This window comes from Rattus norvegicus, chromosome 4 (genome assembly GCF_021556685.1).
Source record: "Rattus norvegicus strain SHRSP/BbbUtx chromosome 4, alternate assembly SHRSP_T2T, whole genome shotgun sequence".
NCBI lineage: Eukaryota > Metazoa > Chordata > Mammalia > Rodentia > Muridae > Rattus > Rattus norvegicus.
In genome coordinates, this window is record NC_141537.1 from 97,083,913 (window position 1) to 97,105,986 (window position 22,074).

Genomic DNA, 22,074 nt, shown 5'->3' on the forward strand with positions numbered 1-22,074 from the left:
AAGCCTTCCCCTGCAGTTTAAGTTCAGTGTATTGTGAATTACATTGATGGAAGGAAAAGTTGTAGAGCTTCAGGGAGTGGAGTGATTTCACTAAGCAAAGAATGAGGAAACCCTTGTGAGAAAATGTATGTTTATTCCAAGTTAAAAAATAACAACAACAAAAAGAATAGAAACAAAAGCAGAGCCAGTTGTGGTGGTAAACACTTGTAATTCCAGCACTTGGGAGATCGAGACAATAGGTCACTGCCAGCTCTAGGCCAGCCAGGGATACATAATGAGACCCTGTCTCAAAACAAATAAACTAAAACAGAGCCTAGATTAGATTTAAGATATTTAAATTATTAACTTCTTAAAGACAGGTTAAGGGTAAGTATCACTTTGGTAGACTAGCTGAATTTGCTAACATTTCTTGAGAGGTTACAGAGCAGTGGATGGTTCCCTGATGCTTTATATAAAGGGTTCCAGTAGAAATACTACAGAATTGGTTCTGTGAGACTTTATGAAAATACACACACAAAAAAAACTGAAATGACAGTGACATGAATATTAATATGGGTGTGGTGGGGGGTGAGTGTTGGAGTGATACAGAACCTGAGAGGGTATATATAATATTGCACACAATTCATCTCTTCCTTTTACCTCACAACATTTCTTTCCTGAGAGACCTGGATCTGGTCTATAGCTGCCTAAAGGACTCAGGGACCCTACCATTTCACCTGTAGTCTGTACCTCAGTTTCCATGCTACTCTGTGGGAGGAGTTGTTAGACCTCGAAGCATTTCCATAGACTAGAGCATTCTAAGTGGATGGAAATGGACTTTGAGAAGCAAGCAAAAACGTTTCACCAAACATTTCACCAAGAAGCTTCATTGTTGATGAGGCTTAAACAAATATGGCTGTTGCATATTTACTTCATGTCTTAACTGAGAACAGCTACCTCAGAATTTTAAAAAAACTGCTAGCGGGGTGGTGGCACCTTTAATCCCATCACTTGGGGATGCAGAAGTCTGAGATGTCTGAGGTCAAGACCAGTTTGGTTTATATAGTTCTAGGTCCACAACACCTAAATAGCAAAACTCTGTCTCAAAAAAGAAACAAACAAACAACAATAACAAAGTTGCAAAAGTTTTGGGAATATATTTGTGTGTGTGTGTGTGTGTATGTAATATATGTATATTAGACACAAATGCTAAAATGTGCTTAGTGAAACGTTCATTATTTTGTTGGTGGTGTGCTAATAAAAGTTCCTCTAGTGGAGAGGGGCTTATAAGTCCCACCCTTAACTGACGAGATACTAATAAAATTGATAGCTTCTGGGAGGGGAGAGTCAGTTTCTTTGATGGTATGTCAACCCCTGATAGATAAACGCTTCATTGGATGGCCCTATACCATGAGTCTATAGACGTACAAAGTTGACTCAGTAGCAATTAAAAGAAAGAAAAGGGAAGGTGAAAGTGGATCTTAAAGAGGTTGGGAGAGGAGTGAGAGGTGATTGCCATCAAAATGCATTGTGTGAAACTCTCCGAAATTAATAAATTAGCATACTTTTACATAAATCCCCTTTAAGAAAATAAAAATAAACCAACTAGCAATTCTATTCTTTGAATTCAAGGAAACTAGAGATGCAAGGTAAAAAAATTAAAAAGCTAAATCATAAAGACATCGAAAGTTTTTTATTTATAAAGATGTAAGCCATTAGTCACTTTAAAAAATCCAGCATGATAGTAATGATTTAGTAAATTAAGGCTCTCAAAATGAACAACTTTAAGTGCATACAGAGTACACAAACAATAGTGAAGGCTTAACATATTTTAAAAATAATGACTGTCACTTAGGGAATTTTTCCTTTTAAATTTTTCATTGTATATATATGAGTGCTTATCATGTATGTATGTCTGTGCACCATGTGTGCCTAGTGTCTGCAGTAGTCAGAAGAGGCTATCAGATCTCCTGGGACTGGAGATGTAGAGGGTCATAAACCAGGGTACTAGGAATCCAACCCTGGTCCTCTGGAAGAGCAAAAAGCGCTCTTAACCCCTGAGCCGTCCCCTAACCCCTACTGAGTGTTTCTGAGTAGCACTGTGCTAATAGCTTCCATCCTTTTAACAACAGAGACTCAGAGATAATCATATAAGAACTTGTGCTCACTAATTAAGGACCCAGCTTTCCCGTTCCTCTGTCCTTCCCCAGTTGTGTTGCTGACGACATAAACTGAAGTCAGCATCATGTAGAAACACATACATCCATCAAAAGTAATTGCCAAAAATTCCAGTGCTAGGACAGTGAAACACACTAATAGTTTTCAAAGATTTTCTTATCTAATGAGTGTGAGCCAGTATGAATTTATGAGTACCACATTGCATGTGGGGTCCAAAAGAGGGCATCAGGTCTCCTTGCTAAAGGCAGTTATAAGCCACCCTATGGGTTCAGGGAAGTAAACTTGGATCTTCTCCAAGAGCAGTAAGTGCTCCTAACTGCTGAGCATCTCCATCCCTTAGTCTATAATATAATGTATGTTCATAGTATAACAAAACAAGAACCCGTGTGGGCCCATGATATGACTCAGCCCTTAAGACCCTTGTTGCCAGACCTAATGACCTGAATTTGAACCCAGGAACCCATGGTGAAAAAGAATACTGATTCTAGCAATTTGCCCTCTGATTTGTACACATGGAAGAGTGATGGGTATATTAAATTTTTCTGTGTTACTGTTATGGTCAGACTACTCAACTTACCATGCATTGGTTGAATACATGGACTACCAGCTACTACGGGAGCTGAAGAGGTAGGTCAGTGTTTAAGAGTAATGGCTGCTCTTGCAGAGGACCAGAATCTTGTTCCTGGCATCTACGCGATGGTTCACAACTATCTCTAACTTCAGTTCTAGGAACCTCTTTCTGTATGCATGTGGTACATATACATGCATGCAGGCAAAACACTCACACATAAAATAAGACAAATAAATCTTTTTTAAAAAGAGACTTTTAGTCTGTAGACTGAGGATGGGCTCTCTCGGGATTTCTCTCAATGGACAGCTTATGCCAAGTCTGCCAACAAGGAGTCCATCTTGAGTGGAGGCAGAAGTTGAAACCCCTTTGGTTAAAGTGGGACATGCTGTTCCTGGAATAGAGGAACATTCACATCATTTGCTGGCCATGGTCATTTCACCTTCAGAGTCTGCTCACTTCTGTTCCTACCATCACCATTCTAGACCACCATTCCTCACCTGAGCAGTCGAGTGGCCTCAGAATTGGTCGCCTTCTGCCCACTGTCACCTCTTCTAGATACCTCCATATAGCTGCAGAGGAGAAGCAGATGAACTCTCAGTAGCCATGACATTCTCTACACCCGTAAAAGCAATGAGAGAGCTGCCGTTGCTTGAGATTGACTTCTTAGTATTTCTGTACACTCTTACCCTGTATAGGCCTTGCCTTATTCCCTGCTGCATTCCCAGTACTTTGTAATCTCTCAGTAAACACTTGAGATAACAGAAATCAAAATACAGATGCTTGATTTGGTTGTGAATGTCATATGCCACTGATACTCATGTTCATGAGAAGGTAGTAGGCGATATCTCTGTACTTCAGTGGACACTATATCTAACAGCATTTATATGTGAGTGTGTGCTGGGCCACAGTCTTGGTGCAGTCTTTGGGATAAGTTAGAAAGAGCTATTTCCTGTAGGAGGTCTTTGCATGTCTGATCCTAAAGCTTCCTTTTCTACTGCTAAAGGACCATGTCCTTATACAAAGTTCCTTTCTGTGGTCATCCAGGAGGAGTTTAAAAAGATGTCATAGAACTGTAGGCCATTTCCTGGCAAACAAGGAGAATTCTCATCATGGGTCTCTTTTCTCCAGCCAAAGCCATTGTATGCTACTACTTAGGCATGCTTTCCATGTAAGACCCATTTGTAGAGGCCAGGAAGGTAGCTAGTCAGTAAACTAGTTGCTTTGCAAGTTTAAGGGCTGAATACTAGCCCAAGCACCTGTATATAAAAGGTAGCTGTAGTAGCACACGGTAATCCAAGTGCTACACAGAGAGTAACAGTCCCTGGTCCTCACTGGCTGTCAGCCTGGCCTTCGTGGGGAGTTCTAGGTCAGAAAGAGACTCTGTCTCAAAAACAGGTGAATGGTCCCTAAGGAACAACCCCCAAGTTGTGCTTTGGCCTTCACACACAAGCAGACACATGCGTGTACACATGATCCGTATGCAAGGTAGAATCAAAGTGATGAATATCTTGGAGATGTGATTAAGTCAGTGAAACTCGTTGTTTATGTTCCTGTATTGAAGTAGGAAGTAATGGTACTTGCTAATAGCTGGATTTAAAAGACAAAGATAACACTTTCTTTGTTGAAGTACATATAACCAGAGACTCTACTCTGATGTGTTTTAATGAGGCCTTGTGTCCTGTCCTTGCAGAGTGCCACTTTTCCATGTGTGTCTTTATTGAGCACCCACTGTATGCTGAACATCTTAGGTCTTGGAGACCCAGAGATGAGGTATAGAGGTGGTTCTCAACCTTCCAGGATTCTGTAAAAGTCTGCAGAGAGACCAGCAAATCACACACTAAAGCCTAAGAGCTTCGGTGACAGTAGGTGTAAAGATGGTGAGGAGGGCAGTGGACCAAGTTGGTGCTGTTCAGTGTAGCTGTTAGAGCACAGGCTCTGGAAGCAGACTGTCTGACTTCACCATCTGCTGCTGTTACCTAAGAGTCGTGTAACCTTAGGCTACTGACTTAGCTATGTCTGTGTACCTACCCACCTGCTAAATGGGGCAATAAAGGGTGACTCACTGAATTACTAACAGCATTAAAGGAGCTTGCTCCATAAAGACCAGCTCTTACGGTATCCGGTATCCGCTGTCTGCTGTGTGTTAGCTGAGAAAAAAATGCTACCGCAGTTCTCGGTGGGCTGGTTGACAGGGAGGTCTGGATGACTCCAAGTAGCATGCCTGTGGGGAATGAGGCAGATGGGAGGTCCTGTGAGTCTTCTTGCAGGTTTGGGTGTGTCTCTGAACAACAGTGCCGCCGCCCAGCCCGCAGGCTGTGAGGTGCCGAGGCTGGGCTGGCCAGTTCCCCCTGTAGGTCTAAGTTTCACTTCATTTCTGCCCATGCATTAATAAAATAAAAGGATGTGATTTTTTTTTTATTCTTTTCTGTTTTATTCTTTCTGCCTTAACTCCCTTCTGCTGCTAGAACAGATACATAGATATTGTGACTTTCTCCACAGTGATAAAGTATGGGCCTTTTGCTGAGACATTGACAGGTACAAGGTGCTCTGTAGATCCCACATGATCCTCCCTTCCTCCCCTTCCTCCTCATTCAAGCGGATGCCAGACTCCTTGCGCTCTACTGGACTCCAGGCCTGTTTTTGGTTTTCATGTTCCCAAGTCAAATTGTTTTCAATGTTTAAGCATAAAGTAACTCTTCATCTGTCATTACTGTTCCTATCTAACCATGTTATCATGAAAACTGATTTTGATAATTAATGCTTATAGTTAAAATGAAAGGAACATCTTATTTGGAAATGTTCCAATTTAATTGAGCGTAGTTGTATTACAAGTATGGACTCTGGAGGCAGACCCTGCCACCCTCTGAAAGCCATAGGCCAGGCTTGCAGTCTCACCGTGTTTCCGTGCCTTCACCGTGCCTTGTTACACACTTCCCAGAAAAAGCTGCCTTGAGGATTAGTGGAAGTAAAAGAAAAAGGGCAGATCCTACAGGCACCTGGACAGTGCTGAAACTGACTTCTGCTAAGATAAGTAGTGATGGATTATTTCGAGAAGGAAATAGTGACTGGCATCTCCATTTTGGCAGCTGGGGAAATGTCTCAGTGGATCAAAGTCTTTGCTGCCCAAGCTTGAAGCCCTGAGTTCAGGTTACCAGCACCATGTAAAACTTCAGTGCAGGGCACACATTTGTTACCCTAGTATTGTAGGGCAAAGACAAGCAGATTCCAGGGGCTCACTTGCAAAATAGTTTAGCTGCAAGGGTAACCTTAAGATTTAGTGAGAAACCTTATCTCAAAAAATATGGAGGAAGAGCTGGAGCGCTGGCCAGAGGTTAAAGAGCATTTGCTGCTCCTGACAAGGATGCCACGGTACACATATAGATGCAGCCAAAACACTCATATACAGAAAATAAAAGTAGGATGGAGAGCAATAGAGGAAGACATATCACATCTCCTCTGATATCAACACATGTATGCATGGGTGTACCTCATACCTATGTACATGCATGTGCATGCATATGCCGTACATTGATATGCATTCTTTCTCTCTCTCTCTCCCCCTCCCTCCCTCCGTCCCCCTCCCTCCTCCCTCCCCCCCCCTCAGACACACACACACACACACACACACACACACACACACACACACAGAATATTTTTCTCAATTTATTCTGTTCTATGTGCAACCTATTGGCTGTCATGTGGCTGTTGTGGCTAGTCTGGGCTGAGAGGTATAGGATCTTGACAGTTTAGTTTTGACAGTCAAGCAGGGGAAGAATTGGACAGCTGCAGGTCAAAGGGCACAAAGAAGCAGATGTTAGGTGAGGAAACAGAAGCTGCAAACACGGGCTAAGGTGAGTAATGTGTAGGGAGGATTTGAGCTTTTCTTCTTACAAAGAAAATAAGAGAGATATGGGGCTAATCAGTGCTGCTGTGGAGACCATTTCTCTATGTGTACCATTATCTCATAATATCATGCTATAAACCTCAATAAATACACAAGGTTTATTTAAATGAAGAAATGTAAAATATCTTTAGGTCCTATGTGGACTTCATGTTGCAATAGTATTTTTAACCATTCAAATCTCTTGTGAAGGCTTTCATCTACTTTTTATATTTTTTCCTCCATCTTTATTAAACTGGGTATTTCTTATTTACATTTCAATTGTTATTCCCTTTCCTGGTTTCCAGGCCACCATCCCCCAACCTCTCCCCCTCCCCTTCTATATGGGTGTTCCCCTCCCCACCCTCCCCCCATTTCCACCCTCCCCCAACAATCTCATTTTCTTGGGGTTCAGTCTTGGCAGGACCAAGGGCTTCCACTTCCACTGGTGCTTTTACTAGACTATTCATCGCTACCTGTGCAGTTGTAGCCCAGGATCAGTCCATGTATAGTCTTTGGGTCCACTTTTTATTTTTTGATATAGCTTGTATTATATTTCTTTAGGGGCTCGTCATTAACAATAAAGCAAAATTTTGTTATTTACATGCTCAGGTGACTGCATTAGAAAGCCTGGCACATCCCTCCTACTATCCTTCAAGTTAGGCTTAATCCTAGCAGAAGGGGGTTGTGGGACCAGAGCGAGAGTGACAACCGAGGAGGCTTTGCTCACTTGAAGAGTTTGGATGAAAACACTACCATTTATAGTTATGCTGGCTTCAGCCATCCAGCCTCTCAGAGGCAGATGCAGAATGCCTTCTGAATCAGGAAGTTGAAGTATGTAGGGAAAAATTCACTCTCTACTCTAGCAGGAGCCAGGAACAAACTTTGTTAATCTGTAACTAAAAGAATAAATAGTCGCGAGGCATTACATAGTCACTTGGGATGAAAGCAGATCCTTTCCACTTGTCATTTACTCCTGGAATGTGTTTAATTCTCTTTCAGATTCACCCTACCATTTAAAACCTGGAGGCACTGGCCCACACAAAGCCTTGCTGGTAAGGTCTTCATTCATTATTCAAACAAAGTGGCTATGTGCAGTTGCTTTTAAAAGGCTAGTCACATTTTTAGTCAAACACATCCCTAAAAAATTACTGAATATTTATTTGCATATTTTTTCTATGAATGATTTATTAATTTTCCATGCCTTAAAAAATAGTGAGGTTTTGGTTTGGTTTGGTTTTGGTTTGCTTTTTGTTTTGGGGGTGGTTTTGCAAAGAATTGAGGAAGGAGTGGATTCGTGATACATGCCAGAAGCTATTAAACTAAAACCTCTGTATAATGAAACACTTTCCAGGTCCATATTGATATTCTTCTTGTTTCATACAGTATTCAAAACACCAAAGTCTTGCTTGGCTGAAGAATTCAAACTTTGCCTTGAAGTATGTTGTAGGGAAAATGGGTGCCCAGCTACCACACATTTTTCTTTGAAACTTTTCCAGTGAGTTTTTATTAGTAATTGCATTATGATTCAGGGTCCCAGGGTAGGGACCATCATCTCTCTGGGGAGAAGGTCAAAGAACAGAGGAGAAGTGGGCAGAGCCTAGTTGGATCTTCCCAGGAAATGTGCCTTCTGCAATGCAGTCATTGCAGTCTGAGACCAAGGTAGCTGGTAAGATGGCTCAGTGGTTAAGAACACTTGTTTTTGCAGAGGATCCAGGTTTGATTCCAACAACAAAATGGTGGCCCACAACCAGTGGTAACTCCATTCTCATGGGGTCCAGTGGCTCATGATACAGGGCACTTATACACACGCTGGTACCACTCACACATAGAGATATCTCCCCTTTGCACTTTGCTTTCTCACAGTGGAAGTCCAAGTAGTTCTGCCAGCAGTTCCTAGTCTGGTTCTGGTTTGGGAGGCAGCTGTCAAGGTGGGGGGGGGGGGGGGTGTTGTAGTTCTTGGTTTTAGTCTTGATGTCTTCAGCCATCCTGACTCCTAAAGACTGTCCTGCTGTCCTGGAGTAGAGTTGCTTCAACATGACCTTTAGCAAAGGTGCCAGTGTCAGATGGGAAGTGGAATTCTGACTGAGGCTGTACTCACTTTAATGTTCCTTTTTTACAATTCTTCATTGTGTGCATGCATGTGTGGAGGTGTATGCACATCGATGCAGAGACCAGAGGAGATGGTTGTGAGTCACCATCTGAGTGTTGGTGACTGAGCCCGATCCTCAGATCCTCTGAAGAGCAGCCAATGCTCTACCCTCTGAGCCACCTCTTCAGCCCCAGGCCATAATTAGTGCGTTGTATTCTCTCTCCTCTAACCTCAGTGTGACCGACTGCTGTACAGTCAGTACCTCAGTGGTAGAAATCACTTGCCTTGTTTTTTTTTCCCAAATGAAAAGCATCTGAGGATTAATATGGTATCACTTCCTGGTCTTGCAGCTGTAGACTGGCTGTGGTGTTTAGCTTTTGCTCTATAATAAGCCACCCCAAATTTACTCCTCAAATAGCAGTTGTTTATTTTCAAATTCTGTGGGGGGTGGGGGGAGGGGGGTTGTTTTGGCCTCAGCTCAGTTATGTGATTTCTGGTTTGAGCTGAGATCATTCATGAATAACATCCAGGTGAATGAGGCTTTGTTTTGTTTGTCATGTGGCTGTTGGCTGAAGTGTTTATAATGCCTGCCCATGGATAGAGTCTCTCCTCTTTGGTGCCACATTAACTGTCCTTGAGGCTGTCCCCTGCTCTGCTCACAAACCACTCCCACCTTCTCCACTCCGCCTCACAGCAGCCAAGGCATCTCTGACTTCTCTGCTGTCCCTTCCTAAATGCACTATCTTCTCTTGCTCACGTCTTACCATTCTCTTTATTCTTTGTGTGTGGTATTTGTGTCTGAGCCAGAGGTAAACCATGACCGTCATTCCTCAGGAGCCACTGACCCTGTCTTTTGCTTTGGTCCCGTGCCCTTCCCCCATGTCCGTGTCCGTTCTCCCCCCCACCTCTCCGAGCCAGACCTGTAGTTGGCCAATTAGGCTAGCCTCGATGGCCAGCAAGCCCAGAGGTCTGACTGCCTGCATCTCCAGTGTTGGGACTACAAGCACAATGCCACCACGCTGGTGTCTGACACGGGGACTGAGGATTGAATATGGGTCATCAAGCTTGCACAGCTAGTGTTTACCTACTGAGCCATTTCCCTCACCCCTATGCTTTTTTTTGGGGGGGGGGGTGGAGGGTGACGGTAAGGTTAATCTGTTCACCATCACATAACAACGTATCTTATTTCATTCTGCTTTCTCCCCTCCATCCGAAGAGCCTTGTTTTTGTCTTTGTTTTTAAGGCCCAGTCCTGCCTTGTTTCAGCCATCTGCGATCTCACCTGCTCCAGCCTCCTTACAAGCCAAGCATGTCCACTTTTTTCACCGTGCTTACTCTACTCTTTTTGGGGGTGGGGGTGGGAGGGCTTTGTTGGCTCTTTGAAAGCATAAATTTCCACGTGCCTTCCCTGTGGCCCAACAGCATAGGCACAAAGTCTAACAGATACTTGCTTAAGCAGAAAGTAGCACAGCCCTGGGCCCATTCGCACCACCCCAGCTCATCACAGTCGCAGGAGGCACCACAGGTCCCTGTTGCTTTAATTCATCAGGCTTGGGGAAGACCTCAGGAATCAAGTGATGCTTCACAGCTGGCAACCTGTGTGGTTTGCCACAGCTTGGTAATCCAAGAACAAGAAACTTAGGAAAAGCTTGGGTTTAAGCACAGCTCCATTAAAAAACTACCTTTCTGAGCTGCAGTTTTCTTGTCTGGAAAGAGGGGATGATACTTAAAACTTTCCAGAAACAAAGAAAACAAAAAGGTTGTGTATAAAAGGGCTGTATACACTGTAAGTAGAACTGAAAGACATCAGTTGCTCTGCATCTGTGACTATTCAGTAGTTTGACAAGGGGAAGTTCCTACATAGTAGTGGGAGAGGAACAGGCAGTGACTGGGAAGTTGAGTGGAAGTGGTAGAAATGGGAGCTCCAATAGAACAGCGTCAGTGGTAATTAGGGGATGTTCTCTGCAAGCACCATGCTGTCTGCCTACGTACAGATTTCCTGTAACACTCCCCATCCATTGACAGAGCAAGCTTTTTCCTGGGATAGTGTCAGTCTCACTGTTTAGCCCTGGCTGACCTGAAATTAAAAAATCCTCCTGCCTCAGCCTCCTGAGTGCCAGGATTACAGGTGTCACATCACCCCATGCTCTCATGTGTACCATTGGTGATTTGTGTGTAAGGGGGGGTTTTCTTTTATGTTCTTCAGAATATCTAGATCTTCCTGTCCCTGGAAAAGGTCTGGTGTTAAAATTATCAATCACTGGTGGCTAGACTTACTATGCGAATTTCATTCAGAGAAGTGATTTTAATTCAGTTAAGATTGTTTCTAGAAAGGCTTCCAGAATTCTATAGGGACTGGACTATTCGTGGAAGGAACTTTCCTCTGTGACTTTGTTTTCTCTTAAATGAGGTTTATTGGTTGCAGTTATTTTGCTCATCATCAACAGAACAACGTATACTCAGTTACTGACTTATGTGGCTGACGTGTTTGTCCTGCATGGTTGTGTCGAGGGACTCAGAGGCCTTCATCCAGCCATTTATATTCTCTGTCCTGTTCTCCTCCCACCTTAGTTCCATCAGTGTCACGCCCATCTATGCACCACATTCCTTTAGCCACACCACGGTGGCATCTGTAACCATGACTGTCAGCCGCCATTCTTGCAGCTTGTATCTTAACGAAAGTAACTCTTCAGCTGTAATTCCAAAAGTAGTACCAAAGAAGTATTTTCACTGGCCTGGTTTGGATGGCCTGTTGGACTCAGCATGATCACAAGTGGGCAGTCGACAGCAAGCAGCATCTCTTTGACTATATGCTGTTCATATGTCCTATGACAGAAGGCAAGTCCACTAATACCAGAGATGAGTGCCTATGCTGGGGGGAAAAAAAAGAGTTTTCACAGCAGGAAGGGTGGGGGTAAAGATAGCAGGCAGACAAAATCTCTAAGTACCACAGTGGTCTGATTTAGAAATTTCATAATTTGGAGTCAGTTAAACTTGGAAGGTTGAAAATTAGATGTAGCCTTGGCTCTGTTGTGACCAGGCCACCAACAGTGAGCAGGGATGAGAGTGAGTGGCCGTACTTTGGGTTTGGTGGGAAGCTCCTGGGTTGAGGACTTCATGTTGCATCCCAAGGAGCCATAGAGTACTTGGTTTCTGGATGCAGTGGTTGAGCAGCAGTGATCTGCAGACTTCTGTAATTTACAAAACCATGTGCATGAGGGATCTTATGTTCCTTCAGTCTCTCACTGGAGCCTGCTGATAAACCATTGTTTGACTCAACTGTGGCTGTTTTCAATTTGGCTAGTTTAGTGTCTGGCATTAGCCTCTGTTCTTGGCTCACCTATTGAAGTTTAGTGTCCATTATAAACATGGCTGCTTGTGGAACAGACAGTGATGTCAGTGGCTGAGCATTTTGCCTTAAATTATACATTGAGTTTCCCAGCTTTATGTATAAGGTTTTCACAGTCATAGCTGCCATTTACCTAATGTCAGGTTCTGCTAAATACTTTATGTGCATTATCTGAGCTGCATATTTCTGCATGACTAACAACTCCAAGAACCTCAGATCTGTCACAGTATATCCTGCTGGGACCAGCACCTTCCAGCCACCATTCTGGAAGCACTCTTGTTCTTCTTACATCTGATTGTTCTGGTAGGCCCCATCTTCATCTTTCCATGCACAGGGGGTAGGATCAAAGCCCCAACATTGGAAGACACTGCTAAAATCATATGGTTTGTTGGTTTCCCAGTCTATTCCAGATCCGCACTGACTTAGTTAGGGTTTTGTTTCTGTTAGGAAATACCATGACCATGGCAACTCTTATAAAGGAAAACATTTAATTGGGTCTGGCTTAAAGTTCAGTCCATTATTGTCATGGTGGGAAGCCTGGTGGTGGCATGCAGGCAGACATGGTGCTGAGGAAAGGAGCTGAGAATTCTGTATCACAGTCCACAGGCAGCAGGAAGTAACTGAGATACACTTCCTACAACAAAGCCACACCTATTCCAACAAGAATGCGCAGATCACTGTGTGATCCTGGGCATGCTGCTTGTCTCTAAGCCAGTTTCCTTATCTGTCAGATTGGATAGAAACAAATCTTAGAGAATTGTTTAAGGGACTAAATGACGTTCATACTCCACCACCGAACACACACACACACACACACACACATTTAAAAATTTGCAGTACTCTCTAGGGAAGGCTAACTCCTCTTCTAGCTGCTTACCTTTGTATCTCTCTGTGTACCACAGTTAGGAGAACTCAAAGGACTGTACTGTGTTGACTTTTCCTGGGAAGTTCACCCAGTTAGTACAACAACCTTAACCAAAATGCAATTCCATCAAAATCCAACTCAGAAAATCAGTGTTTTTTTAAGCTTATTTACAGAGCTTGGGGGCAGTGCTGCTTTCAGGAGAATGATTATCCTGAATGTCCCCTGTCAGAACAGACAACTAACTCATTTGTGTCTTTCCACAGTGTCACAATTTCTTGAATACAATAAATGTATAGGTATGGTAGTTTTCAATGAAGCAAACTCTGATTCTTTTATTTGAATCTTAATTACTAATACTAAATCTCTGATCACATACTATGTTCATGCATATGTGTAGGTTCTACAGTGACTCCATAAGATTAAAGTGACAGGAAGTTTAAGGAGCTTCAGAAACCAAAGCTGGGAAAGTGACAGGGATACACAAGTCTCTCTAGATAAGATAACCAAACCAAGCTGCAAAGAAGCTGAAGCAGCAGCAGTAATGAGTATCACCGTTATAGTTGTCGAGGACCAGGGCCACATAGCCTTGCAGGAGGAAGGGCAGGTATCAGTGGAAGAAGGTTGTTGGCAAAAGTGGGGCCCAAGTCAGGCTGAAAGGACAGTGTGAAGTCCTTTGCCTGTTGGTCCTTGATGCACACATGAGGTGGTAAGTTGACAGGCCACTGAGACTATTGCTATAAACACTGCTTGGTAGTGTCCAAGTTAGAGAGTTCTAGTCTTCCTTTGGTCTGGTATTTGGACCTGTTTTTCTTGATAGAATTTTAGTATGCCCATGGCTCCCTATAGTCTCCATTTACTCTGATAAGTTTATAGGGTGGCACCCCCCTACTTCCAGGAATAAGTTATCAGTGGCTGCTGCTGGCCACATGGTTCTGCTCTTGTGACTACTCAAGTACAGAGTCACCTTCCGTCCTCAAAGTAGTGTCAAAAGCTGTTTAAAAGAACACAGTCTCTGGGGCAAGGCCCATCTGAAAACCTTCTACATAATGTAGGTAACCTAGACTGGAACAGACTCTCAACAGCAGGTGAGCCCAGACAGCTGCATCACTAAAAATTCCCACCTCATAATGGATAACCACCTCATGGGGCCTGTTTCAAATATCCTTCCACTTCCGTATTCTCCAGCATCTCTCAAGACCCTTTCCTCTGAAAGTGGGAATGTGGAGAATAGGAAAGATGATCTTGTGACTGGCTCTTTCTCTCTACTAGGGCACAGTCAGTAACTGTATTACCATTACCATAGACCTAGTTACTGCTGTTTTGTTTTTCTGATTAATGGTTCTTGGTACATGACCAAGAATTGTCTACTTGAAGATGGCATGCATGAGCTGATGTGTCATGTCTGGAGGGAGAAAAAGTCACACTACAACAGGCTAATGGAGAAATTTGACCTTGTCATTGGATTCTTGTGTAGCTTTGTCTAAGACTCCCCACTGAGCCTCTGTGCCTTCCATGATCCTGTAGTACTGGTTTCTGGACATAGCTTCTGGTTTCTAGTCCTCTCTCTCATCTGTCATATAAGGGACACTCAGGCTGCCTTCTAGAGCTCAAGATGCATGTGTTCCCTTACTTGTGTTGAGGAGGAGAGAGCCGTTTACTCTGATGTTTTGAACAATCCCTCTCACATTTGGTTCCCTTGGGTAGATATTATACCATTGTCCAGAGATTTGGGCAGAAGCTGCTTTTAAAAGTAGCCTCTCTGAACTTGTCTCCAGAGACAACCCTCCTGTCCCCACCTCCTTGGGGTTGTAGAAATCACAACATTTTCAAGAAATCTTTCTCCAATAGTGTTTTCTATTTCCACTTCCCTGTTTTGTTTATACCCTTGTTATGGCTCCAAGAACTGACTAGGTTGACTTCTTAGAAATTTCCATGCTATGATCTATCTAATTCTTCCTTTGGAATTTCTTATCTGTCATATCTTCTTGCATTAGTGGAAACTTCCACTATAATATCATGTTATATTAAGTCAGCTCTGATCCAGGACAGGAAACTCCTCTCCAGAAACCTAAAAGGGGGTCTTTACCCCATTCTGCATTTCCAGGTAAAAGGGGTGTGTGTGTGTGTGTGTGTGTGTGTGTGTGTGTGTGTGTGTGTGTGTGTGTATGTGTATGTGTGTACCATGAGACACCTCATTTGTGCAGAAAGGTTCTAAAGTAAGTCTCAGGTACCCTGTTCTCAGGGAGCACATGACAGCTTTTGACTGATGTCCCTGGTTAGGTTTCATTGCCCTCATACCACAGTACACTTGATGTAACCCTAGGGAAATCTAGTGCCTCTGTGGAAACTGCTCAGTCACCATTTCTTATGCTCAGCACCCTGAGTGTATCTTGATCAGAGAGATGATTTGCTGCACATCATGAGGGTGTTTTGATGAGGACTCTGCACAGAACTTATCAGTTCCTCAAAATCAAGCTTCGTGGAATGTTCCAACTCTTCACTGAAAGAAGAGACCCTTTTGCTGCAGAAACAGTCCTTTCTACCTGTCTCATCAGCTTACAAAATAGTCCATTTTATTATTATTTATTATATTTATTTATTAGTATTAGGCCTTGTTCCTATGCAGCCCTATCCCCAACTCTTATTCTCTTTTCTCTTCCCATTGGTCTGCTTCATCACCCCAAATCTTGTTCTTAGGAACCAGCCACTGCTTCTCGTTCTCTAGGCAAAGCACTTAGAGTTCAGCTTTGAATTTGTGGCCTTAGCTTTCTTAGTACTGGGATCACAGTTTTGTATACTCACCTCGCTACAATGAAGGGAGCAGTTCAGTCCAGTAAGTGACACGTTACTAAGGTTTTCAGGTCAGCTAAAGTTAGAGTCACTCGTGGCACAATGATCTCACAATATATTAAAGGCATTTTGAACCTTATAACATTCTAACAGTGAATCAAGTTATATTTCATGGCTGTTGATGGAAGATGACACAGGATATAGTTCTCCAACTCCCTCCTACAGACCCACATGAGCTACATGCCCAGGGGATTCTGGGAGTCAGGAGCTCAGAAAGAAGAACCGAAGTCCTCAATTGCTTGGCTACTTCTCCTAGCCTGAAAACCTCTGGTGGTTTCCACATCACCATTTGAAGACCTGAGTACAGACACGAAATACTTCATACACTCTTACTAAAACATGCTGCTTATGTCTGTCTGAGTTACTTTTCAGTTGCTGTGTTAAAACCCCATGACAAATGCAACTTACTGAAGGAAGAGTCCATGTCGGGTTTATACTTTAAGGGTGGTAATAGTTGATGATGGCAGAGCCGAGGAAACAGGTGACAGGTGTCTGGGGCAGCAGCTGAGAGCTCACATTCCTAACCCCATCCGGAAACAGTGAGGGCCAACTTAATGCTATGTTTCAAAACCCCATAGCCCACCCCCAGTGACACACTTCCTCCAGTAAGACTGCACTTCTAATTCTTCCCAAACTGCCTCCAAACGGAGACAAAAGTGTTTAAATATATGAGTCTTTGGGGGCCATTTTGTTTCATACCACCACAGTGCACCTTCTGAAGCAGGGAAGAGGATGTTGGACTAAGAGGCCAGAGGTTTGTGCCTTCTTCAGTTACTAACCACTTGAACAGTGACTTACGCTGAGTCTCAATTGCTTCATCTGTTCGTGGAATAACTGGTTTGCATAATATGGCCACCCCACTACAAGAAGACTGCACATGATGAACTTACTGAAGCCCCTCTCTGTACTCAGTGCTCAGCCCTCTGCAGTTTCTATATTATTTCTACTTGGCTAGTACGAGGTGTATGTGACTAGCATGACATTTTGAAATCTTGTAAAGTCATTTTTAAAGAAGACCACTTCATCAGATTATTTAAATCAAACAGGAGTTTGAGAGTAACCAAAAATATGTATGTGCTTTGAAAAAAAAATAACTGTCTTGGGCTGGATTGATGGCTCAGTGGATTAGGCACTGGCTGCCAAAACTGGTAACCTAACTTCTATTACCAGAACACACATAGGAGGTGAGAACTGATTCCTGAACGTTGTCCTTTGACCTCCACACATGCACCGACATACATGGGTAAATAGTGTTATGAAGTTCATTAGTCACTCTACAGTGTGAGAACTCTGTACTTAGGCAGTAAGGGCTTCCTACCTGTAACCAGGTCATTTTCATAGGGATAATGGTGTCTAGTGTCATGGAAAGGATTAAGTAAAGCTTGCGGTGCTTGGAACAGGCATGACACACCATTGCACTGCGTTTGTGATGGCAGTTGTTTTCCTGTCGTGCTATCAGCTCCACTGCATAGACGTGCATTTGAAGCTTTGTTCCTTGCGATAAACAATGAACAGCATCATGAAGACGCTGTATGTGTAAAGTTGCTGTCCGTTTTGTTTGAGAAAGAGCATTGGCAATTGAGAAGCTTGTGGTTACCAGACTAGTACATAGAAAAAGCAGCCACACTGACCTGATTAATCAGCTTTCCCTTTTTTAGATCTCATTTCACTGTTAAAATGAGACAGTGATTTTGCTACCAGCTGATATATATTTTTATAAGGATTAGGGAAATACATATTTGCAGCCATACTTAGCTAACTACTCTAAGTTCAGGTGTTTATTTTGCTTCTTTCAGTAAAAGAACAGATGCCAAAGGAAGCTGAGCAGAGACTGTGGCTTCTCTTGGGAAGAAAAGGGGAAGAAGTGGGGCTTGGAACCGTGTGCTGGTAACACAGAGAACAGACAGGAACAGAGAGGGGCTAGGCAGGAAGGTGCCTTCATGGGGCAGGCAGGCAGGCCCTCACTTCAACAGTCCCCTCAGGGCAGTCCAAGGTAGCCGGAGCTCCAGCCTCATTATCCTGTAGTACATTCAGGCAGTGTATACAGTGTGAAGGCCGCATTGTTTTGGGCTGAGCTAATTTTGTAGTCTGTTTTATAACACATGCCTGTGCACTTCTGGTGAATGAATAAGAAACCAGATGAGCAGGAACCCCATGCTTCTGCCAGTCTTGACAGCACCTTTTGAGCAACAGCCTTCCTTTATTTGGAAGATAAAATATGACTAGACAGTTGCAAAAAGGGAAGCAGTGGATGGGTCTGCGGTACTCAGCAGGCCACTTTAAACGGTTGGTTACCACACATTTAGTGAGTATTTACCTTACACTTTAGGCCACAGACCCTTTTTAACACAACAACGACAAAAAAAACCTGTCTGTCTACTCTGAATGGCTGTAGAGGAACAAAAGGTTTATGGGCATACCTTGTCTGACTTCTCGACCTTTTCCACAAGCAGGGCCCACAACAAGCTAACAGTGGTTTACCTCCTAAGTCTCAGATTTTGCAGCAGCAGTCAACCATTCCCGTTCCTGTAGCTCATGAGCCCTGACAAATTTTGCATTATTTGGTTATTTATTTTTTGTTTTTGACACAGGGTCTGCTCTGTAGACCAGACTGTCCTCAAACTTGTGATCCCTGACTTCCAGATCATCTGATTACAGGTGTACATAAACAGATCTGGCTGTAATTTTGTATTCTTTGTTTAAAGAAGATTTTCAAGGTAATGTAAAACTCAGAACCTACAAACCTTGGATCTGAGTGTAAGTATAGCAGAACCCGGTCGCCACACCTCCAGGCCTGTTCCTTTGCCCTGCTGTGTGGTTATCAGCATGCAAACACTCGACCCCCAACCTACAACTGGCTCTTGGCTGGAGGTAGAGGCTAGACCTAGATGTTCAGTGAGGACTCTTGACCCTTTTAAAGGAGGAAAAACAGCCCAGTTTGGGTGGAACTACTGCCAAAGTCACTCATGGCCACCAAGCACCTTCTGTGATATGAAGTCCCACCACTCCTCCGTGAAGGGAGGCCTTCACTCTCAGGCCTCCAGTGCAGCTGTGGTTGACCAAAAGCTCCACAGAGGAAGCATTAGAAAGGAACCTTGGAAGCAACCACTGGCTAAAACAAACACTGGAAAATTCTCCTTTAAAAGAAAACTGTGGCAAAACCATGGCCCCGACCCACGCCTTAGAAGAACTATCCAGCCTGCAAGAGTGTACAGATAAGTGTTGACTTGACGTGTACCCACTCACTCTTAGCCCTCAAGTGTCTCTTGCTTCCCTGTGCATAAAAGGACTGAAGCACTTTGCTCATCAGTCTGGGTGATATCTACTGAGCAGAAAAGGGAGAAGGAAGAAACCCCTGTGTTCACAGAAAACTGGTCTGAGGGTGACTTTTTCAGTACAACACTGACCGTCCACGCCCTCTGGAGGAGGACTAGAGAATGTTGTCACATAGGCCATGCCAAGCGTAGTGTTCCTTCTGTCCTTCTGAGAGTATTATTAGAAAGAAGCTTAGAGTTGGACACCTGTTTATAGTGGTAAAGAGTGAAATGGTTAAGATGACATTAATATGGTGTTTCATCCTTATTAAATACCCAGTGAACAGTTAGCAAAACCTACCACTGATGCAGTTCACATCAAATTATCACTAGTGTTGTGCAGCCTCTCCCTCCCTCCCTCTTTAAGACTTTACCAAGGAGGCTGTAAAGATGGGTCAGTGATTAGGAGTGTGTACTACTTCATGGGACCTGAGTTCAGTTTCTACTGTTCATGTCAGGTGGCCCATACCTGCCTGTAACTCTAGCTCGAAGGGACCCAACCTTTGGACTTAGCAGGTATCTGCACTCGCAAACAATTTAAAAAAATAAAACAAATATTAAAAAGAATTTGTCAGTGATAGAAAGGTGATCCATCAGAAAACAGGAACTTTCAACTGTGAACCAAATACATACATCTGGAGTCTTAAAAACAAAGCCAACTTACCTTAAATTGTTGGTATTGCTACATGCTGGCAGCCAGATTCCAGTCACAGTTAAATTAAGGAGTAATCTCACTACAACTTTCTACTTTTTGTATATTCAAAGAAGAATTCAAAACAAGCCAGGGTTGCAGAAGCCAATGATCTCCTCACTTAGAGATGTGAGACAGGGCCATGGCCCAGTTGCTCAGCTTTGGTTGTATGCTTTATAACTGGAGGGCGTCCATAGAAAACGTCTCACCCATTGTCCTTTGTTCAGCTGCAGTATCTCCATCTTGAGATGAACATGTTGTCATCTTCATCTCCCAAGTGACAGACACAGTGGTCGTGTTTAGTGGTGGGTTTATTGTTCTCTTTTTTCAAGACCTCCTCTCTCTAGAACTCTGGGCACATTTCAGCATCTGAGTACATGGCACTGCTAAGAGATCACATGAGGATGTGGGCACCACTAAGATCTTGTAGTATTCTATTCATAGGTCGGGTCAGATGTTTCTCTGGGACTGTTTTTCCTTAAAAGAAATTGCACACTGCACACACATTGTAAGTTGTTAGTTTTTAAAACACTTGGTAGAGGCATTAATAATTATTGAGAAAATTCTTAAATATTTTGTCTTTAGAATTTCATTTCTTATAACTTTTATATAAGAAAAAGATACAGTATCATCAGCTTAACTTTTTTTTTGCCTCAGGCTTCTAGAAACTAGTTGCTTTGAACACCCAGCAGGCTTCACCTGGAACAAGTTGATGGGATGTATCTTTTCCAAGACAAATTTTTAGGGGACCCCTTCCTTTTCTTGCTTCTCTTTTCTTCCTCCTCTGAGGACATCTAGAGGTGACAGTGAGTCCTGGGAAGCTAGAATTTCTGGTGAACTGGATGGGTTCCCTGGAACTGGCTGATCTTCTTTGTCAACACCCATTTTCACTCTGACTGTCCTCACCACCCTGTTACAGTGCACACGCACATGTCTGTACAGCCACCAGTATCTTTCTCTCTTTTTAGATGTCTGTCCCCACCAGTAAAGCCACCATTAGAAATCTCCCATTAGTACTGAAGTTCTTTGTATAAAATGGCATGCATCTGCATAATAATATTCATATATATATGCTCATGTGTGCTTTTTTAAAAAAGATTTATGTATTATATACGAGTATACTGTAGCTGTCTTCAGACACACCAGAAGAGGGCATCAGATCCCATTACAGATGGTTGTGAGCTGTCATATGGCTCCTGGGATTTGAACTCAGGACCTCTGGAAGAGCAGTGAGTGCTCTTAACTGCTGAGCCATCTCTCCAGCCCCTGTGTGTGCTTTTTTGACTTTTCAGACAAGTCTTGATATAGATCTCAAATTGGCCTTGAACTCAAAATGCCTATGCTTTGACTTGGTAAATACTAAAATTATAGATGTGTGTCACCACACCTGGCCCCCTCCTGTATACTTTAGATTGCTTTTACTGTAAAATATAATGCAAGTCCTATACAAATGTTGTTATGCTGTGTTGTTGAAGGAATAATGACTCCCAAAATCCTGTACATGTGTAAGGCAAACATGACTTCCTACCCCCTCCCCCGGAATATATTTGCTGTACAGCTAATTAACCCACAGGTGTAGCCTGCCTGGATACAAAGGCCTGCTGTGATGTAAGATGAAACTGGCCCTGCCTAGAGGCCCCGCCCTCTTGCCCTAGGCTCCCAGCGACAGCCCGGCCTGCTTATCTGTGCTTCTTGAAGAACCAGGCTCTTCCCTGCTGGTTTAGAGTACTCCTCCCTTATATTCAGGGATCCTCACCTGCATGTTGCACATCTCCACCCCGTCCTGTGTTAGTTCTTTTGTGTCATTATTCAAGCACTTTACCTCATTCCTAGAACACTTGCTCAGAGTAGATACTCAGTACATATGAACTGAATAACTGAGCAAGAGAACAAACAGATGCATTTGGGGTCATGAGAGGACAGGACTTGTTGTAGCCAGACTTTAAAAGGCCATTAAAATGGCAGTGTGCCAGGCATGGTGGCACACACCTGTAGTCCCAGCACTTGGGAGGCAGAGACAGGCAGATCTCTGTGAGTTTGAGGCCAGCTTGGTCTACCTGGGGTGTTCAGGACAGAATATCATGTCAAGATTCAGGGCTAGGAAGGCTAAGACAAAATTCCAAATTGAAAAGATTTTTTAAGACTTACTGGGATAAAATAGCAGCTTTGAGCAAGCCATGATGGCACATGTATGTAATAACAGCATGTGCTAGATAGAAGGTTTCAAGGCTAACCTTAGCTAGTTCAAGGCCAGCCTGAGCTGACCGACAATAACAAAATAATCAACAACCTTTATTCTGTTAAGG

At 43.2% G+C, this 22,074-nt stretch overlaps 1 protein-coding gene and 1 long non-coding RNA gene across 13 annotated transcripts in view; one reads left to right on the forward strand and one right to left on the reverse strand.

Moving 5' to 3' along the window:
• Positions 1–22,074, forward strand: part of Gng12 (G protein subunit gamma 12) — a 123,437-nt gene that overhangs the window by 45,726 nt on the left and 55,637 nt on the right. For 9 of the 12 annotated variants that reach the window (XM_087655530.1, XM_087655528.1, XM_087655529.1 and 6 more), the window contains one exon: positions 7,611–7,663. The exons of the other annotated variants lie outside the window; for them this stretch is intronic. Coding sequence is in view for 3 of the 9 variants with exons in the window: in XM_087655528.1 (XP_087511654.1) it covers positions 7,611–7,663 (53 nt within the window). In the remaining 6 variants the exon portion in view is untranslated. The remainder of the gene's footprint in view (positions 1–7,610; positions 7,664–22,074) is intronic. 12 annotated transcript variants of the gene reach the window in all.
• Positions 116–20,121, reverse strand: LOC147994887 (uncharacterized). The gene is made up of 4 exons (XR_015686642.1): positions 19,742–20,121; positions 4,804–4,949; positions 3,226–3,297; positions 116–3,119 (listed from the first exon to the last, which is right to left on the reverse strand). It is a non-coding gene; the product is annotated as an uncharacterized LOC147994887 (long non-coding RNA).